Raw genomic sequence first — 25,056 nt, forward strand, 5'->3', positions numbered from 1 at the left:
AAAAGTGCAATAAATAAATAAACAAAACTTTAGGTGACTTAGAAAGTTGAGTACTCCCCAGGCCCAAAGTAAACAAGATTACATAAATATTGGAAACATGGACATTTTTATTTATTTATTTATTTATTTATTTATTTATTTATTTATTTATGATAGTCTCAGAGAGAGAGAGAGGCAGAGACATAGGCAGAGGGAGAAGCAGGCTCCATGCACCGGGAGCCCGATGTGGGATTCGATCCCGGGTCTCCAGGATCGCACCCTGGGCCAAAGGCAGGCGCCAAACCGCTGCGCCACCCAGGGATCCCAACATGGGCATTTTTAAAGATGACAGCTTAAAATCATTCTAATCTTTGCAATATAGGCTGCATTGTCATAATGTATCAAATTTAGGTTTACTTTGATCTCTGCTGCTTTTCCTTGAGTTGTACTCACTTGGAAAAGAAAGGCAGAAGGAAATGCAAATAAAATAACCTCTTATAACCTGTAGCCCATTGACAAATACTTGAGGCAGGTAGAGTATAAACTTCCTCCAGGAAATCCCAAGCTTAATGTTGATACCTGGCTAGAGGGAAAATAACCTTATTTGACCATAACCAGGCCTCTGGGATCCTGGGAGTCTAGCATAAGAAAGTCCTTTTAGAAACTTCCCTTACCTTCACCTCCCCCAACACCAAACTATATAATCAGCTGCCCCTCACAATCCTGAGGCAGCAGCCCTTTCTGCCCCTGGGTCCTGTCCCTGGGCTTTCATAAAATCACATTTTTGCTCTAAAGATGTCTCAAGAATTCTTTCTTGGCCGTCAACTCTGGTCCTCACAAACATTCCAAAACTACATCAATACAGCCTTGAGCAAATTATTTTAACTCATTCACTTATGAACTATTTATGGAGTGTATATCGTGGACATAAATTCTAAAACAGTCCTTGCCCACAAGCTCAAAGGCTAGCAGAAGAGACCAATAAACAAGCTCTATACAATATGATAAGTCATCATAAATTCAAACACATGGACAATAAGGGAACATAAGAAAAAATTTAATGCAGGGGGGTGGTGTGTATGGCAGCACAGAGTAGATTCCTAGAGAGAATAATATTTTATAGTGCATAATACCTTCGCATACACTCTGATGAGTCTCTAATGTCTCAAAGTGATAAAATTAAGAGCAATTATATTTATCTAGATCAGTGCTATCCAATAGAAATGTAATATCGACATAAGTAATTTTAAATTTCTAGTAACATATTAAGTAAAAAGAAACAAGTGAAATTATTTTAATATTTATACAATCTAATGTATCTGAAATATTACTTCAACATGCAATCAATATAAATTATTGAGATATTTTACATTCTACTGTATTAGGTCTTTGCAATTTATTATATATTTTATAGTTATCATACATCTCAATTCAGAAGAAGGTACATTTTAGGTACTTAGTAGCCTGGCTGGGGATTACCATATCAGATCACACAAATCTATTTTCCACCAATATTCCCAATATTTTCAAGTATGAAGACATCTCAAAATATTTTGAGGATAACCACATTATAATTCAATACTTTTTAAAGATTTATTTTAAAGAGAGAGAGAGGTGGGGCAGAGGGAGAGAGAATCCCCAGCAGACTCCACCCTGAGTGCAGAGCCCAGCATGGGGCTTGATCCCAGGACCTTGAGATCCTGACCTGAGCTGAAACCAAGAGTCAGATGTGTAACTGAGTCATCCGGGCACCCCTATGGTTCAACACTTTTAATATCCACTGACTGATAAATCACTGAAAAAATACTTATGAATAAATTTAACAACACTTTTCCATGTATTTTTTCTTTTGCATAAGAGTGTCTACTGTTAAGAAACAAAATTCAACCAAGTAAATTTGAAGGTGTGATTGGCTTCATTAAATGATTCATGAAAATAGGCAGCATTTCCTTTTAGCACATGGAGAAGAAATCCAAGCGGTTGTATAAAAATGAAAGGTTTTATTGGAGGGAGGATGGGGCAAGAAAGTTTTAGAAAAAGAAAAGGATTGTATTCATAGGGGGACCTGTGGGGGTCTTGGGCAGATGACCCTAACATTCTTTTGGGATTGGAGAGGACCCACATAACTGACTCACTGGTGCTGGCAGGGATATTCCTGACTGGCCAGTTAAGACTAGTTCGGGGCCTTGGCGTGGGGGAGGGGGGGATTGAAACTGCAGTTTGATTAGGTATTAGGCCTGGTGTGGTTCTCTTTCTAACACTACATATATTTGGAAAATGGTACAATAGGGATGGTAGGAGGTTGTACCATATAGTAATATGCTGTGATGTAACATGCTCAAGCAACTTTGAAATGGATTTTGGCCTGATAAAATATATTGATTACTATTTTCAGGCATGACCTAAGTTCTGTTGTAAACACAGCTATTATGGTAAGGTGAGTAAAAGGACCAGGTGACCACTTTCTGGGGGATGATTCTAATATCCTGCCAGCAAAATGAACATTACACTAAAGAGTTCCTAAGGTCTCCCAGTTTCTCCTCCTGCCTCTTTCACTTATGAGCCAGGAGACCTCAGCTGATACACTTGACCTCTCTTAAGCCTCAGGTTTTTTAAAAATATTTTATTTATTTATTCATAGAGATGCAGAGAGAGAGAGAGAGAGAGAGAGGCAGAGACACAGGCAGAGGGAGAAGCAGGCTCCATGCAGAGAGCCTGATGTGGGACTTGATCCAGGGTCTCCAGATCACGCCCTGGGCTGCAGGCGGCGCTAAACCGCTGCACCACCGGGGCTGCCCAAGCCTCAGTTTTTATGCCTCTAAAAAACAAGAGCAGTGGCGGGCCTGGGTGGCTCAGTTGGCTCAGGTCCTGACCCCAGGGTGGTAAGTTCAAGCCCCACGTTGGGTATTAGTGTTGCTTCTAAAATAGTGAATCCCTTCTACATTCCACCTGATAGTTTTGCCTGGAGTTTACTTAGTAAATACCCACACAGTCTACTGGGATGTATAAAACATCAAAAGGATGTGAACACAACTGAATCACATGGACTATGACCAAAGAGCTACCTAATGGCTACTTGCATGAAGTAACTATCAGAAAGTGACAAGAGTGCATGTGAATGTCATGAGCATGGCCCGAGTAAGAAATTAAGTGTGGTTCAAAGTTCTGAATTATAGCACTTATTATATATTATATATTGAGGTTTAAAATATCCACCCAATTCAGACTGAAGGCCAGGTTGGGTTGGGACAGAGGGGATAAGGTTGGAGAGAATGAAATGAATTAATACAGGTCAAACACACCAAAGTGGTGCCTGACTATCAACCCACTGAGCTACCATTATTATCTATGGTGATTTATTTTTTCCAAATCAGAATTTCAAGTTAACTAACATATAGATGAATAACAAAACATTTGAATAAATAAGTAGGCTGTGTTAGCTGTGTATTACCAAAATGAGCAACGAATAAGAGTTTCACAGTGAAGATGGCAAAATTAAAATACTATAATATAGTACATAAGAATGATATTTTTTTAAAAGAATGTTGCAAAAGGAAAATGAACTTTCTAAATAGTAGTCCTGTAACAATGTTGTTACAAACCACCCAAACAATAATGCAATGTTACCAATAATTTAACCAAATGCCCCAGGAGGAAGCTCTCAGTCTGTGGCCAGACAACTGAGCAAAAGGAGAGGCAGAATCAGCTGCACCTCAAAGTAGTAAGTCTCCCCAAAATGGACGCTTTCCTCCTTGCTTGAGCAGCAGGACATCTAGAACATCTAGAGCTGCTTTGGATGATTGGCCTTTGCTTGTGCCCCAACAATATTCCTCATTATGGTGCTACTTCAGGTTTTAAAGCCCTAATAAGTCTACAGGAAATAAAAGGTAGAAAATTATTAATGGGGCATGCTGAGTACCAAAAAGTAATGTAAACAAGGAAACTTTGCTGCCCTGACAGTACAGAATACATTTGTTCACCACAATAGGCTGTGGGTTCCAGCCTAGGCTGCTAACCCATATGCTATGTCCCAATTCTAATACCAAAGTGGTGAGAATAAAACAAGCAACTTTTCTGATGGGAAGGGCAGGCATGAGACTTCCCAAAGGAAATAAGCAAGTTTGTGTATTCAACTCCCACGTCCCACAGAACCCTGCAGATGAAAGCCAGATGTACTCCCCGCCACCCCCCCACCTCCCCACCCCCCGGGGCTTGACCAGTATGAATGAAGAAGCATCTTGTAGTAAAGGATCTAAATAGGGTCCAACACCCACAAGGTCTTAAGGAGCATGGAGGCAGCCTGGGAAGGAGTAAACTGATACAGAAATAAGGAGTTTAAGACCAAGAGTAATTTTGATGGCTTTATTAAAATGTTCTTCACAGAATTCTTTGCAAAACCACCAAGTCCCTAAAAAGTCATCCAACAAATATCAAGACCTACTACATATAGGACACTGATCAAGAAAGGCAAACAATCTGTGCTCCTGTTTCTTCATAGGACTCCAAAATATTTAAAATTCTGAAAGCTTAATTCAAAAATTTAAACTTCACTTACGATTTCAGTAGTGTTGAAATTCTGATTCAGTATCATGCTTGTAGTGCTCTGTCTTTTCCCACGTGAACAAAAGCCTATCATTCTAACATACATATGGCTCATATGTTTTAGCTATATATTTATATAAAACAGTTCTGAGTTGCAAAATAGATTTAAAAATCTTAAGGAAACCAACCATTCCAGAGGTCAAAATTATAATACATTTAATCCACTCTTTCTAAATTAGACAAAGTCTTGGGTCTTTTCAGGAAAGAAATGTACGAACTGTGCCCCTGACTGTGCCTCTACAAATAGGACATTTTCTTAGGGACGGGGCACAGTCTCTGCACACCACCAGGTGACCACAAGGAATGAACACGATGGACACTTCTTTGTCCATGCACACTTTACACGTTCTTTCTTCTTGTAGTCTCCTCAATTGCTCTTCCACTGGCAAATCTAACAAGAGAAAAGAATGGTTAAGGAGAGGCAACTTACTGCTGCTTCTCCAATGAAAAGCCAAGAAAATAAAACCAATAATTTGTACTGGTTTAAATTATCAATGCTATTTTACCTGAGATGTCTTCCGTGGGAATATACTTTCTATCCTGTTGTACTAAGGGAGTAAAACAAAAAACATTACTAATAACAAGTAAGGCTAATATTGAGTCACAAAATATATTTTTTAAACTAATAGTTTAGACTCTAGCCAAATGCTATAAATGACCATCATCATGTCAATGCAACAGAACTCTTTCATCTTTTAGATCGAATTATTTTCAGTATTTATTATTTTCATAATAAAGAATTATTAAGAGCATATTTTTTAGTTGAATTGAATTGAATTTTAAGTTCCAGTGACTTAGCATACAGTGTAATATCAGTGTCAGGTGTACAGTGTCGTGATTCAGTTTCCATGCACCACCCTCGCTTGTCACATTAAGAGCATATTTTCAATTGACCTAGAAAGTTCCCCAAACTAATTGCAAAACACTCACCAAAGAAACGCTTGTATAACATGGGGTCAATTTCTTGCAGAGAGTTTTTAAATATGGTGACTGCAGAACTTCCCTTTACTAACACGGTATCGATCAGCTCTCTTGCTTGTAAAGATGTTCGTGCCTTCTGTTTAATAGAACTGTGTTCTTGCTCATTAAGCACCCCGGCCATTAGGAGACTGTCCAGGATTGGGAGCACGTAAGTCAAATGTTGGAAAAGCACCATTTTGTTCTTCCGGATTAATGATACATCATCTTTATAAAAAAGAAAACAAGCATGAACACGTTTCAACTCTGCTCAAAGGCTTCCTTCCACATATACACATAACTGAATGGAAAACCCTCAAAATTCATGATCCATTGGGCACCGCAGGGGATGCTAGGTCCAGGGGTTCCAGGATGAGCACCCTGTCTGTCATGTGTCCCTTCATTCCATGCTCCCAGCAGCCACAGAGGGGGGTTCCAGGGCCCCCACTTAGCAGAGGAGGAAACAGGCTTGTGAGGCAAGGGAACTGCGCAAGGACACACAAACGGAGGCAGTCTGGTGTCACAGGCTGTGTCCTCAGACATTCTGAACAACTGCTCAACCTTTAACCAAGTCAAAATCAGAGTCTGATCAAACTAAAATTCCAATTCAATCTAGTCAACTTGCGGAAAGATAAAATCAAGAGATTAAAAAGGACACAAAGTGTATTTCTTCAATTATCATCCACCTGTAAAAATTTCTTCAAAATTCCCATTTTAAGATGACATTTTAACTATTTCTCATATTAGACTGGATATTGCCATTACCCAAATTTTTTATAATAAGTGGGGAAAGGCACCAACAGCATGTTAAAGATTAAATCCTACTTGTCAGGTGATAACTTTCTGTCCATAGGATCATTGTATTTGTCGCTGAGATCCAGATTTTGTATTTGTTGGTAAAATATTTTATATTTTGAAACTCTGCAATTTTATTATCTCCTTGGACTTTAACTTATGAATCTAAGTTTATTCATTATTACACAATTTTACCATGATCCTTAAGGCTCTTTCTATGAAATAATTAATGACAGAAGTGTGGCTGTCTAAAAAAAGAATTATCTGGGGGAAGATGATGTTAGATTTTCGAAACACTGACTCTGTCAAGTAATAGGAGATAAAAACAGAACCATTCAATAAAAAATAAAAAAAAAAATACCGCTTAGTAAAATAGTCAAGGTCAAAGATACACATTTTGAAGATAACTAGAGCTCTGGCAGTAAATGGGAAAAGGAAAAGGGCCTAGGTGGTATCTACATAAAGTACCTGCTCCATAAATAGCTGTCGATCAAATGAGCCATAGTAATGTAAGGAGCAGAAGGAATAGAGAGGTCATGGCCAGAGGGGTTAAGAATTAGAACCTAATACATTTGGTGAAATCATCTAATAGAGAAATACTGATATACCAGAAAATTAACATATAATTTACACTTGATGTTGATGTATATTCATTTTTCCATCCAAGATTTCTTTTTTAAAAAGATTTATTTATTTATTAGAGAGAGAGAGAGAGAGCAAGAAAAGGGAGGTCGGGGGAGGGGCAGAGGAAGAAGCAGATTCCCCTCTGAACACAAAGTCCAATGTGGGGCTCAATACCAGGACCCTGAGATCATGACCTGAGTCGAAATCAATAGTTGGATGGTAATTACATTTTACTTAGACTATTGTAATAAGTTATCTGAAATCCTTAAGATTTCTAAAGTCGTATTGCTAGTGGTTGAGCAAAAAAGACTCATTTCAAAGTCATAGACTATTCTGGCTTATAAGAGGTAAAGACTTGAATATACCTTTGAAGCATATTATTCTTTTGCTCTGGAAATGAAATCCTAAACTGCCTCTTTATTTACACACCTGTCAAGAAATTATTTACCCGCTGTTCTTGGGAAAACTATAAAGTCATCAGTAATCTCAATGAAATATTTTCGTTTATTCATTAAAGCAATATTTCTTGAGCACAGACTATGTGCAGACTGTGTGCTGGACAGTGTAGACATAACAGAGAGTGCAGATGCTACAAGATCTTTTTGATGATGCAAATTATTGTATTGTTGATTGCAGACCGTTGATTTTCTTTGAAAGAAATACAAGTGTTTTGAGGTGCCTGGGTGGCTCAGTTGGTTAAGTGTCTGTCTTTGATTCAGGTCATGATCTCAAAGTCCTGGGATCCAGTCCCAAGTCAAGCTCCCTGCTGAGCAGGGAGTCTGCTTCTCCCTCTGTCCCTCCCCACCACTCATGTTCTCTCTCTCTCAAATAAATAAAATCTTTTTATAAAAAAGAAAGAAATACAAATGTTTTATAGCTGGATGGCTTTAGACTTCATAGGGTCTTCAAACAATTGTAGAGGTGGGTATTTTCTTCTTCCAGGGATGATGACCAACAACTAAGATGGAGAAGACCACTGCAAGGATACACAAAGATGAGCTTGGGCTCCGTTGCTGTTCGTGTTGGTGGTTTGCAGAATTGAACAAGTCACACTTTGGTAAAGGCAGGATCTGTTTGTCCAGATTGGCCAGAAGACAAATCCACCTAAGGAGTAGGCTTATCCAAACCTGGAGTTGATGATCTGCCAATCATCTTTGGCAGAAATAGATCCCAGATGGCACTGGACAAAGTTAAGGGGCAAACTCTCTGCCCGTTCTGGGCTTTGGGGGTATTTGGGGGAGTGAGCTCTCCTAAGAGAAAACATGCTTGGGACTAGCCTAGTCATTTGTGTAAAATGGTCAGAGCTATATAGCGATGAACCAGAACAGATGCTAGGCAGAGAGATTCTCGAGGATGCCTTTAAGGGGACTAAGAGAGACCCAAACAGCTAGAGTTGTCGACTGTCGTCCATGATGTAAACACTCTGCTGTTATTCCCAAATCTCTAGTAGGAGCTTCTGAAAAGTTGCAGTTTGCTTTAAACTATATTGAAAAGACTTATGGATCTGGTTCATGCTTGTCAAAGAGCAGCAAAGGAGAGAGGAGCATTTCTGTTTGTCTAGGCCAGAGTAACGACAGCATTCAGAGTGACCAGATGGGGATGGATATGCCTGGAGGAAGAGAGTCTTTGTGAAGGGCCACAGAGCAAAGGCCATATAATGGCAGACAAGGCTAGCATGGAGGGACATGGCTACCTTGTCTTGAGAGAATGTGCAACAGTGTCCTCACCCTCCCCTCAAGAACAGAAGGACTCCCTCAGTTCTTATATTGGCTGGCAGGAAACATAATCATAATTTGTACATTAACATGTGTTATTAATGCTATAATAATGTCATTGGGGGAGCACCTGGGTAGCTCAGTGGTTGAGCATCTCCCTTCGGCTCAGGTCGTGATCCCAGGTCCTGGGATCGAGTCCCACACTGGGATCCTCGCAGGAAGCCAGCTTCTCCCTCTGTCTATGTCTCTGCCTCTCTCTCCATCTCTCATGAATAAATAAATAAAAATCTTTAAAAAAATAATAATGTCATTGGGCTGAGACACTCTGTGATGCTAATATTAAAATAATTGTCCTTGATCCCACCCTGATTTGCAGCAAAGGAGAGTGAGCCTGGGATCACAAACAAGCCTTGATTACATATGCAGTCAACAACTTAGAGTAAAAATATAAATTAAGAAAATGCTTTCACTCAATACATACATTTTCCACTGACTAATGAGCAATTCAAATACAGTGTAATGTAAAAAAAAAAATTCCAGAATTCAAATTGAAAACACTAAACATAAAACTTGATTGCCCTGACAAGGAGTATACTTTTAGTGACTTACACATGGTGGCATCATATCCACACAGAGACAGACACCAATCAATGCGGATATGTACCTGATTCTCTGTTCTCAGCTGCTCTTTCTTTCTCCTCCTCCCTTATTTCATCTTCCACGTGGAGTAGGTCAGACACGATCTCATTAACCGTTCTGTAATTCTCTCCAGTGCTCAGGATCTTACTCTGCACAGTCTGCCTCACCAGGCTCCTACTGAAGCCCATCTCCAAGGCGGCCATCACCACCGGGGTGTTCATCATGACTGCATCCTCTGAATGGTATTCTCCAGGTCCAAAATGGACAACTACATGGAATAAGGGATTTTCCACATGTTGGGAGAGTCTGTATATCTTTTGAATTGAAAGTTATTACATTTCAAAAACATAAAGCCCAGAACATATAGGCATTGTTTTATACTAACTTTGTTAAATTTAAAATAACAATGTACATGTTCAGTCACTAAATAAGAATATGGAATAGCGTATTATGATAGAAAATATGCATTACCAGGCATAACTATGAGTGGGAGAAAGGAACAGAAGGTTGGATATCACCATCCACTCAGCATTCTTTTCTCCCTATGATGAATGAACAAATGAGCTTTCTAAATCAAGCACGTGTCACATATTTTTCAGAGAGGCCACTGTCCTCACTCATGCCATCACTGCGGGGCCTCCTACCATGCCCTCTCCTGTCTCATTCCTTCTCAGCAATGCCACCAGAGTGGCTTTTCACAAACACAAATCCAACTGTGTAGCACTCCTTCTGAAATCTCAGCAACAGTTCCATTGTCCTCACGAACGTTTGACTGTGGCTCATAAGACCGCACACGATCTGGCACAAGATCTGGCACAAGATCTGCACACTCACCTCTTCAGCCTCATCTCCTACCACTTTCTCCTTCACATGCTATGCTCGAGCCCAGAAGTCACAAACTGATGGCTCTTGGGTCAGACTCTGCCTGTGCAGCATTGATCATTCAAAGAACTCTGCTTCCTTCGCTTGCCTGTTCACAAATCCCACCTCTGGTCATACAGAATTTTGTTCAGTTCTTCAAATGTGCCTGTTCTTTTTTGTCACTTAAGACTTTCATAGGCTGTTCTCTCTGTCTAGAATGTTCTTTTGACAAATATTTTGACAAATATTCCTCTGTCATCTGGCTAACCCCTACCCTTCCCAGGTTTTCTGTGCTAAGACGAATACCTCCTCTGGAAAGCCTTTTCTCATGTTCCAAAGTCCGGGTGCACGGTCCTTCATGCATTCCCACAGCACACCATGCTTTACTTTTCCATACCCCTCTCTCCTACCTGTGTACTTGTCTGAATCCCCTGGACTGTTGGCTCACAAGAGCAGGAGTTATATTTACTCTGTTCTGTGTACTTTCCTCAGAATAGCAGGCACACAATAAATATTTATTGAATTGAATTAAACACTAGATAATAGAGTAGAACAGCCTGTTCAAATATTGGCTCAATCACCTTTTAGGTTTAGCCTAAAAAGACAGGTCATTTAACCTATCTGAGCTTCAGGGTCCCTCTTGAGGAATAAGAATAATATTTTCTACTATCTTCATTTTATAGAAATAATATGTGAGCGAGCTAATGTCAGACTACCTGTGTTCCCACAAGGTCTGAAAATGAGTGTGAGGCTGGATGCATGTGGTCTGTTAAAAAGACATACTCAAATCCCACCCTTAGATGCCATGGCTCAATATGATAGCTTTAAAGTGGAGACCAGAAATCTGATTCCTTAGGCAATTATCATGAGCACTAAAGTGTGAGAAATACAAACTTAATGAATGTGAGAGTGCATTATAAAGTATAGAGTGTCATATGGTACAATAATATGACCATTATCAGCTTTCCATCTCCAGAGTAACAATGGTTCTATTTAAATGCAGTAATTATTGTCATTATACTTACTTGGTGACTCAGTATTTTCATCCTCTGTGTTGTCTGAGGTAGATAACAACTACAGGAAAAAAATTGTAAATTAAAATATAAGTCTCAGCCTGTCCATTACAATGTACATGAGTCAAGAAATCTATTTTATTCAATTTATTGCAGACTGACTTGCTTACAGGCAAAATGATTTTTTATCTTGAAAGCAGTATTTTGTTTATATTCAACAGTTATTCTCTACACCATAAACTATACTTCATAGAATCTATATTCGTGAAGGCAAGAAAAGGGCTATATCTTCTCAGTAATCTATGAGACAATTATGGTTTGCCTTTCATCCCAAACATCTTACATTTCCTGGGTCATCCTTTGGAATAAGTTGTACCCTCTATCAGTTCTACTAACTGTGGCTTAAAAGTGTTTGATCCTCAAACTATTATATAAGTTCTCATCTGCTTTTCCAGGAAGATTATTTCCCATTCAGCACTTTGATATTCTACCACTCTCTTCTGACCTGACAAGTTTTTGCTTGAAAAACCTCCTCTAGACTTATAGGGCTTCCTTTACATGTAACTGTCTTTTTCCTCCTTGCTTTTAAGACCCTCTATCACTACTTTTTGCAATTTTAATTATATGTGCCTCAGCTATTATTTCTTCACATAAATTTTCTGCCCCCTTTTCACTCTCTCCTCTTCTGAGATCCATATATTATAAATATTGTTATGCTTGATGGAGTTGCTGAATTCCTTAAGCCTATTCTCATTTTACATAATTTTTTCTCTCTCCTGCTCAGCTTGATAACTTCCCATTACTCTGTCTTCGAGGTCACTAATTTGTTCCTCTGCTTCTTCCACCCTGCTGCTTATTTCATCAAGAGTGTTTCTCATTTCATTTATCTCTGCTATCTTATTCTTTATCTCTGTTACGGGGATCACTCGTGCCTTTTCTCAAGTCCAGTGAGGATCCTTATGATCATTACTTTAAATTCTCCATCAGGCATATTACTTATATCTGTTTCACTTGGCTCTCTTGCTGTGGTTTTGTCCTGTTCTCTCATTTGGGACGTAGGTTTCTGTCTCCTCATTTCAGTCTAACTCTGTCTGTTTCTATGCATTGAGAAAGTCAGTGATGTCTTCTGCTCTTCAAAGTCATGGCCTCAAGAAGCAGAGATGCTGCAGTGCCCTGTAGTGCTATGTCCCTCATTCCCCAGGACCCGGCCATTCAGAGTATCTCCCATGTGTGTTGTACATGTCCTGCTGTTATGGCTCAGCCACATTGACCTTAAGTCCAGTCATCTGCAGATGCTCCCCTTGCCTGTTGTGGGCAGTTTTGTCCCCATGGGGTTTGTAAGCCAGTCTGGGGCCACCTTGGGTTTGAGGTGAGTCAGACTAGGCACTCACCAGAGATGCAGAAGCATTGAGCCACAGGGTTCTTTCCCTATGTTGTCCCCTGAGAAGCTTGCATTGGTGGGCTGAGCCCGCAGTCTACCTGCTGTCTGCTCCCAGCCCAAGGCTGGAGCTGCCATCTGACTGGTGTGTGTGCTCATCTTTCCCTCTTCCTGGAGAAGGAGTCACTTTGGGGGGGTGCTGGCCCCTGTTGGGGCTGCTTGCACACTGCCAGCCTGTGGCTCTGATTTGGATGAGCTCTAACCAAGAGTACATTGGATGGAGTGCATCCATAAATTACAAGACATAGTGTCAGCAAGGTTTGTGCCAGTCTTCCAGTTGAAGGGGACCCGCAGCACCAGGACTGAGGCAGGCCCGCTGGAGGAAGTGGTAAGCAAGTGAGGTAGTGAGTGTCAGGGCCACCCTGGCTCCCACTGGTGGCTGTGTGTTTATGCTGAGGGGGACCTGCCAGCTCCTTTGCTCCTGCAGAGTTTCCCTCCGTGAACTCTGAGATTCATTAATGACTCCGTCTCCCACACACCCCAGGTGTTTTTCAAACTGCTGCTCCTTATACCGTATCTCTGCAGGCTGTGTCTTTATGAGCAGGGACTAGGTTCCTCTCACCCACTAGTTGTCCCATTGCTGAGCCACTGATTTTAAAAGTTCCAAGTTTAAGTCCCGCTGGTTTTAAAGACTCACAAAATTCAGCCCCTCTGGTTTTCAAAGCCAAATGTTACAGGGCTGTTCCCTGCGTGGGCTCTCTGGTGTGAGGGTCTGTTTTCTCTCCACTCTCTGTGCCTGTGGCTCCTTCACTCCCGTGGATGGCCCAGCCCACAGAGCCTCCACCCTTCCTACCCTCTTTGATGTGGCCTCTTCTCTATTTAGCTGTGGAGAGCCTGCTCTATCAGTCTTCCAGTTGTTTTCTGGGTGATTTACACTGATGTGAGTGTTACCTAGTTATATCCATGGGATGGACGAGATGAGCCTAGGCTCCTCCTACTTCACCATTTTCCCAGCAATCTCCTCCCAGGAAGATTAGAAAGAGCAATACAATTCTCTTTCTCAAGTCTTTTAAACAAAAATTTGTGTAGTAAAACTATTAAATACTGCCATCCCAACCAATTTTTTTCCTCAAGTAATTTAATTTATTGCAATTTTATTAAAGAAATACTTAGAGCCATCCCTCACATATTATTTTTTAGGACGTCTTGAATTCTGAATCTGTTTTTATCCAAAGAATAGTTCTAAGACCATGTTGGGTATTTTTAAAAATGAAACATATTTTTAAAACAACTCTTATCTTTTCACTAAATTGGTGTACTACTCTCTGTAATTATCAGAAAATAATTTATCTGTTGTTAACCAATGATCTAAAAAAAAAAAGAACCATCCCTACTTGTTCAAGTAGATGAGGGTAACTGGCTTGAATCTGACTGATGAACTCTTGTCCTTTGATGCGTATCAAGTACTCACACCTAAAACGTAAACAAAATTAAGTTTGGGGGGTTAATTTAAATCCCACCATCTGTAGCCTGTTAAATATTTTGTGTGAACATTCATTTCACATACTACAGTAAAGGCGAGATGCCATAAGCAAGAGAGCCTGCATGGACTGTTCTGCTGTAGCCGAAGCTACAAGGGTCATGAGATGCTCAGTCCTCCTGGCGGCAAGGTAGGCTGCCTCCACTGAGAGCTCCCAGCTGCCCTCTTCAAAAGTTTGAAGACTGATATAGATGCTCTGAACATTGAGCTGAGGAAATAGGTAGAAAGCTCTCTAAGAAATGACACTGTTCACTCATAAGGTTTGTAGGTTTAAAAGTTAACAATATACAAAGAGGGACAAGAGAAGTAATGACGAAGGTGAACATATTTCCTAATAGGTCAGGTCTTCACAAGCTGGCAATTCCTGGATAATACACATCACAGTTGACCTCAAGCACAAAATGAACCCCTCACACTACCAAAAGCAAACTCACCCTTCTTTGTATATATTCACAAAATCAGCACCACGGAAGGCCAGCGGCACTGTTCAAAAACATCTGTGTAAGGGGTTCTTCCTAATCTTTGTGAGTTTTGAAATCTGAAATATTTGGGGCACGTAAAGGTGCTATAAATAGAGTATGATACTAACAATTTACGTTAGGAAAATACATCAGGATACTGAGTTTAGTAAGCAACATTAAAAACACCAAAAGTTTTGACCATGCAAAAATATAATCATAAGCTACCTGATTTCAATTTTAAAAAGGAGAATGTAAATAAGTAAAGAACAATCAAAAGTGTAAGAATTGACAATAAAATGCTCTGTAGTGATCAAACAGATGAGGTGGGTCTGGATTTACCCCGACCATCATATTGAATATTGCGGCCTGCCTGGTGCTTCTGAATCTTTGTATCCAGCTCTGCTTTTCCTGTCTACCCATAGCACTTGCTATCTCCTGACATGCCATGTAACTCATTTATTAAGTTTTTAATTAAGTGTATGCCTCTCTTGCTATTAAATTCACCTATGAGACCAAGGATTTTGGTTTTGTTCAACTGAGTGTTTTAACCATCAGAACAGTCCCTGGCCAAAGACAAGCAATTAATATTAAATGTTGAATAAATGGAAATAAGTCCAAAACATAAGAATGGCTGAAAAAAAGTTTCAAAACAGTATATATAATAATATCTAATTCATGTACTCCTATCTACATTTATCTGTATGTGTACATATTCATGAAGAGATGTCTGCAGGGATAGACATTAAAATGCTAACTGGTCCTCTTTAGGTAGATTTCTGGATGTTCACATTTTTTTCTCTGTACTTTTCTCCAGTATGTGATTTTTGTCCTATGATGAACATATATCATTTTAAAATAGATATCTATTTTTTCATTATACAGAAAAAAACCTACACCTCTATCTTCCATCGAAATAGTTCAGTGATTTTTCTAAGTGATCCATCCTAAGTTTATTCACAAGTGCATCTTTGAAACAGAGTAGAGCAACAGCTTATTCTAAGGGGAACACATATAACCTATGTGATGATAACAGCAAACACTTGCAAAGAGAGTGCCAAAGCAACAACCTGGGAAACCACTTGGCGTGCTCCACCCACGGGTCGTCTCCAGACTCCCAACACCGCAGTCCACCGTCACAGCAGAAGCACTTGACATCATCACTGTGACCTACAATTAATTGTGGACCAAACTGATGAATACATATAATATGCTCATTGAAAATGTGTGAGATGAAGGCTGACAACAGAGGAAGTGTCTTACCCATGTAATAAAAACCAGCACTAGCAAGCTGCTCAGGGTGAACAGGAGCTCGGGGTGGCCAGTTACAGAAGGTTCTGGAGCGGGCCGCGAGGGTTTGCATGCTCAAGTTGGAGGCTGTATATCTCACAGTGGCTTGAAGCTGACCTTCCACAAATGGGCAGTCGGGGAAGTGTCTCAGGTGTTCCGACAAAGCATCATCATCCGGCTCCCAGTTGCTGAGCTTCCCACCACAGGCAAAGCAGGCCACCCTGTCCCCGGGCCCCACATAGTAAAAGCCGGCTCTGGCCAGGGCCGACGGCAGTGGGAAGGCCAGGGGCCAGCCCTGGAAGGTGCACAGTCTGTCCTCCTCGCTCTTCATGGTGACGCAGGAGGGGCCTGCCCTCCAGGGGGACATGGCTGGACTGGGTCTGAAGTCGACAGGGTCCACAGGGAAGCTGGAGTAGGATGCGCTGAAATAGCTGCTGCGCTCCAGGCCAGGGGATTGTGCATGTGTGGACCTGGCCTCCGACAAAGGGGCAGGGGGCTGAGAGGCAGCCCCCACCGTGCTGACAGCACTGAGATTCTGGATAAAGCTGCAGCTCGGGTACAGGTTTCTGTGCTTGCCCGTGGGGCTGTCCCCAGCCTTCCAGTTGTCTAGCATCAGGCCGCAGCAGAAGCACCGGACCCTGTCCTTGGCGCCCGTGTAGTAGAAGCCGGCACGGGCCAGGCTCCTCTCGGACACGGGGACGCCTGCGGGGAATGTCGAGTATGTGGACATGCGGTACAGTTCACATGAGTGGTCGTACTTCAGTTCGAACACAGGGCTGCTTCTCAGCAGATTTGACAAGAATATGCTATTTTGTACTATGTTCATAGTGAGGTGGACAGGGAAGGAAAGGGACTAGCCTTTCTCGGGGGAGGTAGTTTTGTGCACGGCTCTAGATTTGGGTTGGTTTTCTCACTAAGTGGGACCCCAGACCAGGAAACCTATTGGCCCGTGCCTGTGCACGCAGGGCTTCGGCGTGGTGAGATGCTGGTTCTACACTGACAATTACGTACAACCACACCTTTGCACCATCTTCATACAGCAGCTCAAGCATGACAATACAGCACCTCAAAGAGAATCAAAACCCTTCACAGGAGCATGGAGCCCTGTAGGTCAGCAGGTGGCCCTCAGCGTCTGCGTCCCCCTGGTGGCCAGCGCTCTCATGGACGCCTTCGACCAGTCTGCAGATAAAACATGGGGCTTAGGCAGCTTGCTTGTCTTCACGGTGGAAAGTTATGCTCTGAAAGTCCTCTACAGAAAAAAAAAAATTCTAACTATGTTTTGCTTATGAAATTTCGCAGCCAGAAAAAGAGAAAAAGCCTAACACCTACCTCAAAAGAAGAATGCACTACCGTATTTCCCTGATTCTAGGATGAACTTTTTAAATATCTCTGTTATCTTACAACTAATAGCATATAGCATTCTAATTAGCAGCATTTTTATTTCCAAGAAGTATATAAAGTAATGGTATGTCTTATAAACAATGACATCTTAGATGCAATGAAATACAGTATATGTCAAATCTTGCTCAAGTAATTTTTTTTCCTACAATAATTTTAATGGGGAAAACAAAACAATCTAGAAACTAACTAATCTAGCCTAACTAGGAACAGAATTGGCTGATGCATCTTAAGGCCTGCTTAAAAATTTACTAAATAATAATTACTTTCACAGTCCGGAGCTTGGTTGCTGACTCAGTGATTGCACTAGAACTTAGCAAATTAAACATTCTATTCCAAATAAATTATCAGAGATGAATGCATTTGCTCAGGTGGTCTTTTGGGGCACAGCTTTGTGCTGAGAGACAAGACTAAATCTTCTATTCTGATGATGGATTTATTTTTTAAAAGAATCAAAATTCAGAGTGCTGAATTTGTAGGCTAAGATGGATAATCAAATCATACAAATTTGGCTTTAGTCAGAAATAATTTTACAGACAGCATACCGTGAACCAGAATTTATCATAACAAAAAATAATAATAAATTTACTTTGTCACAGTCTACTCTTTTTGACAGAAACCTTCTAAAAGTTCAGAAACCTCTGTTATGACTAGCTATTTGTAATATTAGCAACGACCAACAAACAAGTCGTGGTGAGTTCCCTCGCGGGGATCCATGTCAGGTCCACCAACACTGGGCCCTCTACTCCAAACTTTCAATGCTTTATTTCCAGGTGGCATGAGAAATGTGTCTCCATCCCAGCTATGATTTCCCTAAAAGCTAAGCTACTATGTCTCACTTTGCTTCTCTTTGCTACAAAAACCTTTCTGGTGCTAGTCACTGTCTCTGTGCACCTTGTCTCTGCTAACTCTGTTCATTTCCCAAAACCTAACCACCTCGCCACCATTCTCACTGTTACCCTTCTCAGAGATCACACCGCATTTGAACAAATGGAGTTTGGGATTTCTGACATAGGGACATTCACATACATGGCTGGATAACTCCTTTACCAATCAACCATGCTAAGGTGTCACTGTCTCTCTACACATGTCATACCACGATGTCTTGTCACTGTGGAAGGCTTCCAACCCATCAGCTGCCTCACCAGCATGTTTCTCTACTTTAGCGGAGGGGTGAATATTCTCTTTGTTCTGGATATCTGCCACTATTTTTAGATCTTTACTAAACATGAGTTCCTTATTTCTATTCTGCACTGCAGCTCATGCTTCAACAGTATGTTCCAGCTAGAACCACTTCCCCTTTAAGTCCACAAGTCAAATTCAGAATTTAACATCATTATCACTTCCTTGACACAACTCATATCACTAGGTCGTGCCTTTTAAATTAACATTCTTTGGATACCACAAACGCCAGTTCACTAGGGAATTTGTTTATTCATGCACAAAACTACCTCCCGGAGATTAGACTAAGTCCCTTTTAAGGTTTTAGGCTTCCATTTTGAAATGTTCTGATTTATAGAAAAAACTGGAAAAAATCTAAAGTAGAATGGTTCGCCTCTTTTGTAAAACCTGTTTTAAAAAAAGAAAGACTGTTTTAAAGGTCAAATGATTCACAGAGGTGACAACACAACAATGTCTTTAAGATTTTTTCCAAAACAGAGCACTAGTACTTGAGGACAACATACCAAGCACACACGGTCAGACACCACAGAGGCCAAGGAGTCCCAGGGGACACCAGCAGCTCAAAGCAGCAGCCAGTCAGGGGGTACGATGATGTCCAGCATGCCAAATTTGACCTTAGCACTTTACTCATTTAACTTTTCATTTTTTAAAATGTTTTTTAACTTTTCATTTTGACATTAATTTAGACACAGAGAAAAGTTACAAAAGCGACAGAATTCCCACATACGCTGTACTCAAGTTCTCCCCAGTTAACATGTTATAGAACCATGGCACAACCGTAGGTGCCAAGAGACAACCTGGGATACAAGGCTGTTTGCCAACCCATGTGCCCTGCCTGAATCTCATGTTTTCCAGGTAAGTTTTTCTTGGATCACAGGTTTTTTTCCTTTAATGTTCTAATTAATTACTAACATTTGTTTAAAATAAGAGATTTCCCATGACAGTCTAGATCCTCAGCTCCTTCTGAAAAACCAGACTGGCCACGGTGGGACTACCCCTCCATGGGGATATCAGCTCCCTGTGAGCAGTGGCCTCACCACTTGGAGAGGTACATGCTCCCCCCACCACAGCACAATGACCAATTCCCAAACCCACACTTGTCATTTGTCGCTGAACTGACACTATGGTTCTTACTGTACAATTATGAAGAAACTGAAATTGTTCTAATACCTGTGTCTGTCAAAAGTAACAAAAATGCAATATTCTCCTTTGTGGAAGAGGAGAATAATGCTAACATTAAGATATGTAAGTAAAAAAAAGATATGTAAATAAAGTATGCTTTTGTTTAAAAGAGACACCCCTGATCTGTTCATTTGTGTCACTCGCCTGTCCTCTGCACATTTGGGACTGTGAACCCCCTGTGCAGGTCTCATGCTGGAGAAATGTGGATGTGGACACAAGACACACAGACACCTCTAGAAAGGCAGGTAACAGTTTCTGATAAAAGTACAAAACTACTCCAAGATGCCCATCCTGCATCAATTCCAACTCTATTACTCTATTACTTCCACACACAGACCTCCCAGTGCCACCGGGGGACCTGCCATCTCGCAGGCTGGGGCTGGCACAGCCTCTGCCACCCCATCACGGGTCCCAGGCCCCCATGGCTCCCGAGCCCACCGCCCTCTGCAAGTCTGACACCTTCAGGATCCTCCTGGCACGTCTCCCCGCTGCCCCCAGCTCAGCTCTGGAAGTGAGCTCTGCCTTCTGCATCCCGCAGAGACCTCAGTGAACAGCGTCTTTCACACCCCAAATCCACGTCTTTCTCCATCAGAATCCTGCTCCCCAACCGAGCCCCTCCCTTCTTCCTCCTCCTCTCTCCGCACTTGCACTCGTTCTCCAAGATACCAGGACTGCTTCAGTGTGTCTGTTTCAGAGTGAGAACAACACTGAAAATCCTCTTTCAAACCCACTTTCTGTTCTGGAAAGTACAGTGGACTCTTGAACAAATCAGGGCTCTGGGTACCCATGCCCTCTCCCCACACTGTTGAAAACCTGGCTGTTGACTCCCCAAAACTTAATAAACTATAGCTGACAAAGATCCTTACTGAGTACAGTCAGTGAATGCATATTCTGGATATCATGTGTGTGATGTACTGTATTTTTACAACAAAGTCAGCAAGAGAGAAGAAAATGTTAAGGAATGCAAAGGAAGCTATACCTTACATTTCTGTACCCTATAGATCGAAACCACATGTTTCATGTGGACCCATGTGATTCAAACCCTGTTGTGGGCAGCTCTGGTGGCTCAGTGGTTTAGCACCACCTTCAGTCCAGGGTGTGATCCTGGAGATCTGGGGTCGAGTCCCATATCAGGCTCCCTGCATGGAGCCTGCTCCTCCCTCTGCCGGTGTCTCAGCCTCTGTGTGTGTGTGTCTCTCAAGAATAAATAAATAAAACCTTAAAAAAAAAAAAAAACCTGTTGTTCAAGGGTCAGCTTTACTTACCTCATTTTCTCTTCATAGCCAAGTGAACGCAGCAGCATCTACAGCTAAGGCTGCCTATTACACCTTGACTTAGCCAGCGTCACTGAAACTACTGTCAACATTAACAACCCCCAAAGCCTTCGTTCCCCAGACCTATGGAAATGTTTGCATCTGACACTGGGGCCCACTTCCTCTTAGAGACGTCCTGTTCCAGGGGTGCCTGGGAGACTCAGTCTGTGAAGCGTTCTGCCTTCAGCTCAGGCCATGATCTCAGGGTCCTGAGATGGAGCCCCAGGTGAGGCTCACTGCTCAGGGGAGACTCTGCTCCTCCCTCTGCCTCTGTACCTCCCACCCCCACTTGCTCGCTCTCTGCCTCCCCCCAATAAATAAATAAAATCTTAAAAAAGAAACGTTGGAGTCCCTTGGCCTCTGGATACCACTCTCTGGGATTCCTCTCTCCTTTCTAACGGTTTCCTCTCAGAATGGCCAAAGGTCACAACCTTTCTTTCTGATCCCAGGGCTGGAGGGTGTCTCCACCCTCTCCAGCACCTGGCACAGCCTCTGCCTCAACCCCACCCCCCCTGCAGCGAGCTCCTTCAGAACAGAACCAAGTTTCAGCTCTGCACCAGCCCAGCCCTGCCAACAACCACCTGACTCTGCACAAGATGTAGACACTGAACAACTGGAGATGAGCACACCTGACGGAGCACCCCGTGATCACAGCACCCTATTTGCCTGGTATTAAGAACACCAGTTTTCCCTTAATGACTATAGGGTCTGCTCCCCGATGGTTTCTATCAGGGTTGGAGGGCACACGATCCTATTCAGGTGCCAAGGACCGGACGCGCAACCTTGGGGAAGGAAGCCCCCTGAGCCGGAGTAACCCCAAATCCACGGCAACCATCAGGGCACCTATTTCCTGAGACCCTGAGATTTAATCCTGAAACTCACTCGTCTTCAGGGGGTGACCATGCACACAACAGGTGTGAACTGGTGCCAGTGACAAGGACTAGCAGAGACCTATGGTTTAGCCCCTGCCGGGGGCCCCCTCTCTGACTAAGGAGGTGGGCCACGCTAGGGGCCCCCGCTGCTGACCACCAGGCATCCTCGCCCCGTGCCAAGACGCCAACCTTCCTTCCTCCGCAGGTCCTGCACCATCTCATCGGGTCCTTCCCACAAAGTCCCGGGGCAGACTGTTCCCAGCTCACCTCCGGCTGGCGCGAGGGTGCACACGGGCAAGGGGTCCCCGCAGCACCCCCCACCCCGGTCCCCGGGCCTCCGTGCAGACCCTCGCCCTGCACCGTGCCCCGGGTGCACCCCACTGCGCGAGGGCAGGTCCACGCACACGCGCACCCGGGGGCCCCTCACCCACCTGCAACCCAGGGGGGCCCGCACCCACCTTAACTGTGCCGCGAGGGCCTGCATCCACCTGCCACCCCGAGGGCCCACTCCACGCGAGGGCAGGTCCGCGCACACGCACGCCCGGGGCCCCTCACCCACCTGCCGCCGGGGCCCCTCGCCAGCGGCTCCAGCCGTGACCTCGGTGGCCGGCTGTCCCCCCCCCCCGCCCCGCCGTCTGTTCCCGGGCTGTGTGTCGGCGCGGGAGGCGGGCGCCGCCGCTTTTAGGGCCCCGCGGGCGGGCCAGCCCCCATCCCCGCCGGGTCTGCGCAGCCGGTGCTTTCCTTGCAGGACGTGGGGGAACTCCGCGGCGCCAACCACAGCACTTCCCCTAACCCCGGCCGGGCTAGCTCCCCCTCGCCCCCGCCCCGGGGGATTTCCTTTCCGAGGGCGTCCGGGGCCGGGTCACCCCCGCCTTCCCGACAGCGAGTACCAGGCTGGCCGCTGCCTGCCCGGGTAGGGCTCGGCTGGAAATGCGAGGTTCTCCTTTTCAGTGCATTTTTACCGTGTGAAAGAGATGACCTATGAGCTTCCTAGATTGAAACCTCCTTTTTTTTTTTTTCTTGGTTGGGTGGTTGCTTTTATCCTTGGGGTGGAGCCACCGTACAAGCAACTTCCTCCTTGGGGCCTCCTGCCCCCATCAGAGGTCTCGGGTGACCTGAAGGCTCGCCCCTGCCCCTGCGCCCTCAGCACTCCCTGAGGACCACCTGCCTGCTGGCCGGGGGCCTGGGCGGGCTCAGCTGTCGGTCTGGCCTTCCAGAAAGTCAAAGAAAACTGGGAACCCAAAGAAAACCCATAATATTCCTCAGGAATTCGTCATCCTGTGGACACAAAGCGGGCACCCATTCCATTCGGCACAGTCAGGATGAGTCCGGATACCTTCAGGATGAGGTGGATGTGCCTGCCCAGATGTGTCAGGGCTCCAGCTGGAATTGCGCCAAAATGATTCAGTGATCTGTCACGTGGAGAAGTCAGTCTACTCTGAGCCTGCCCAGTTCAGAGCTTTATAAGACATTTCAGCTACCCTCTGACGTGACTGAAAACCTTTGCATGGTCCTTACACACTTTGCATCATGTGCCCACCAAAAGAATTTGTAAAAACTATATTCCTCTGCACATTTTTAACTTCACATTAAAATATAAAAGTTGTTTTATATTTTTGCATTTGCAAAGCAATTGCAAAATCCAGACTAGGTATTTTAGAATAACACTGACCCAGCACTCTTTTCAACCAATGCAGTGGAATACAGACACCATAGCCATTTGATGTCCACCATCATCACAGTTGACACATCAGCTCATCTTTAATAATTGCAAATATTATATCATTGCCTTTTGTCCTTGAACATTCTAGTCCCCCTGAATTTTATTTATTTAATTTTAATTTTAATTTCAATACAGTTAACATAGAGCATTAATATTAGTTTCAGGTGCCCCCACAGAATTTTAATATATGTTTACAAGAAATATCTTTAGAATCACTCATATTTCTGAAACAAATATGTACATAAACTAAATTTAATTTTTTCCCTGTGATCATAAGGCTCTTAAGTGTTAAAAATGTCTCTTTGATTGCATTATTTTTTTAAAAGATTTTATTTATTCATGAGAGACCCACAGAGAGAGAGGCAGAGACACAGGCAGAGGGAGAAGCAGGCTCCATGTGGGGAGTCCAACGTGGGACTGGGTCCCGGGTCTTTAGGATCACACCCCAGGCTGACAGCAGCGCTAAACCCCTAAGCCCTAAGCCACCGGGGCTGCCCTTTGATTGCATTATTGACACTAGGTTTAGTACTGCTTAAGCCTTTGATCAAAACACTATAGATCAGTGGCACCTGGGTGGCTCAGTGGTTGAGCTTCTGCCTTCGGGTTGAGCCTGCATAGGGCTCCCTGCATTGAGTGTGCTTCTTTCTCTGCCTGTGTCTCTGCCTCTCTCTATGTCTGTCATGAATAAATAAATAAAACATTTTAAAAATATATAGATCATACATGTTGATATTAAAGATAAAAAGTTAAATTCTACTACAATTGCAATCTTAATAGAGGTTTCAGTTTAATTTGAACAACCTATTCAAATGTGTGTTTGTCAGTATCATCATTACTAGAATATGATGGGTTCAACAGAGGTGCTGTTTCCTTTTTTTATTTCTAAAGGTAAATGTTGGAAACCTTCTCTACATAAATAAGTATAGATAGGACCAGAAAAATGTTATAATATCAATTTTTCACAATTTTTTGAGCTATTGTTTTATACCCCCCAAATCATTTAATGTTCTTTAATTGAAATTTAATTAGTTATCAGTACACAACTCAATTTTGTTGAAATCAGTGACTTGGAAAGCACACACCTTTTGTTCCCAGATCAGGTTGCCAGAGTTAGCAAATTAAATACAGAACATTTAGTTAAATTTAAATTTGAGATAAATAATTTTTTGGTATATTCAGTTCAATTTGAATGTAAATAATCAATGAATAATGTATTGCAAGGAACAAACTTATACCAAAAAATTTAATTAGTTATCAGTACACCTGGTGGCTTGGTGATGTGAGTGCCTAACTCTTGACCTCAGCTCAGGTCTTGATCTCAGGATTATGAGTTCAAGCCCTGCATTGGGCTCCACACTGGGAATGAAGTCTGCTAAGAAAAAAAAGAAAGAAAAGAAAAGAAAAGAAAGAAAAGAAAAGAAAAGAAAAGAAAAAAAAGAAAAGAAAAGAAAAGAAAAGAAAAGAAAGAAAAGAAAGAAGAAAGAAAGGAAGAAAGAAAGAAAGAAAAAAAAGAAAGAAGAAAGAAAGAAAGAAAG

The 25,056-nt window shown here is 42.6% G+C and overlaps 1 protein-coding gene across 6 annotated transcripts; it reads right to left on the reverse strand.

Annotated features, from left to right (window-relative positions):
• Positions 1-4,327: 4,327 nt before the first annotated feature.
• On the reverse strand, positions 4,328-23,246 carry LOC112671445 (baculoviral IAP repeat-containing protein 3). Of its 6 annotated transcripts, none has more exons than XM_035716240.2 (9): positions 23,135-23,246; positions 15,825-18,818; positions 15,632-15,731; positions 13,958-14,036; positions 11,198-11,246; positions 9,337-9,579; positions 5,512-5,766; positions 5,088-5,129; positions 4,328-4,972 (listed from the first exon to the last, which is right to left on the reverse strand). In XM_035716240.2, the coding sequence occupies exons 2-9, from the start codon at positions 16,675-16,677 to the stop codon at positions 4,779-4,781; spliced, it is 1,815 nt and encodes a 604-aa protein (XP_035572133.1). In that variant the 5' UTR covers positions 16,678-18,818; positions 23,135-23,246; the 3' UTR covers positions 4,328-4,778. The 6 variants fall into 6 exon arrangements, with proteins under 6 accessions (XP_035572133.1, XP_025321513.1, XP_025321512.1 ...); XM_025465728.3 differs by lacking the exon at positions 23,135-23,246 and adding an exon at positions 22,689-22,786; XM_025465727.3 differs by lacking the exon at positions 23,135-23,246 and adding an exon at positions 22,358-22,576.
• Between the last annotated feature and the right edge of the window lie 1,810 nt (positions 23,247-25,056).

Source organism: Canis lupus, chromosome 5 (assembly GCF_003254725.2).
Source record: "Canis lupus dingo isolate Sandy chromosome 5, ASM325472v2, whole genome shotgun sequence".
Classification (NCBI taxonomy): domain Eukaryota; kingdom Metazoa; phylum Chordata; class Mammalia; order Carnivora; family Canidae; genus Canis; species Canis lupus.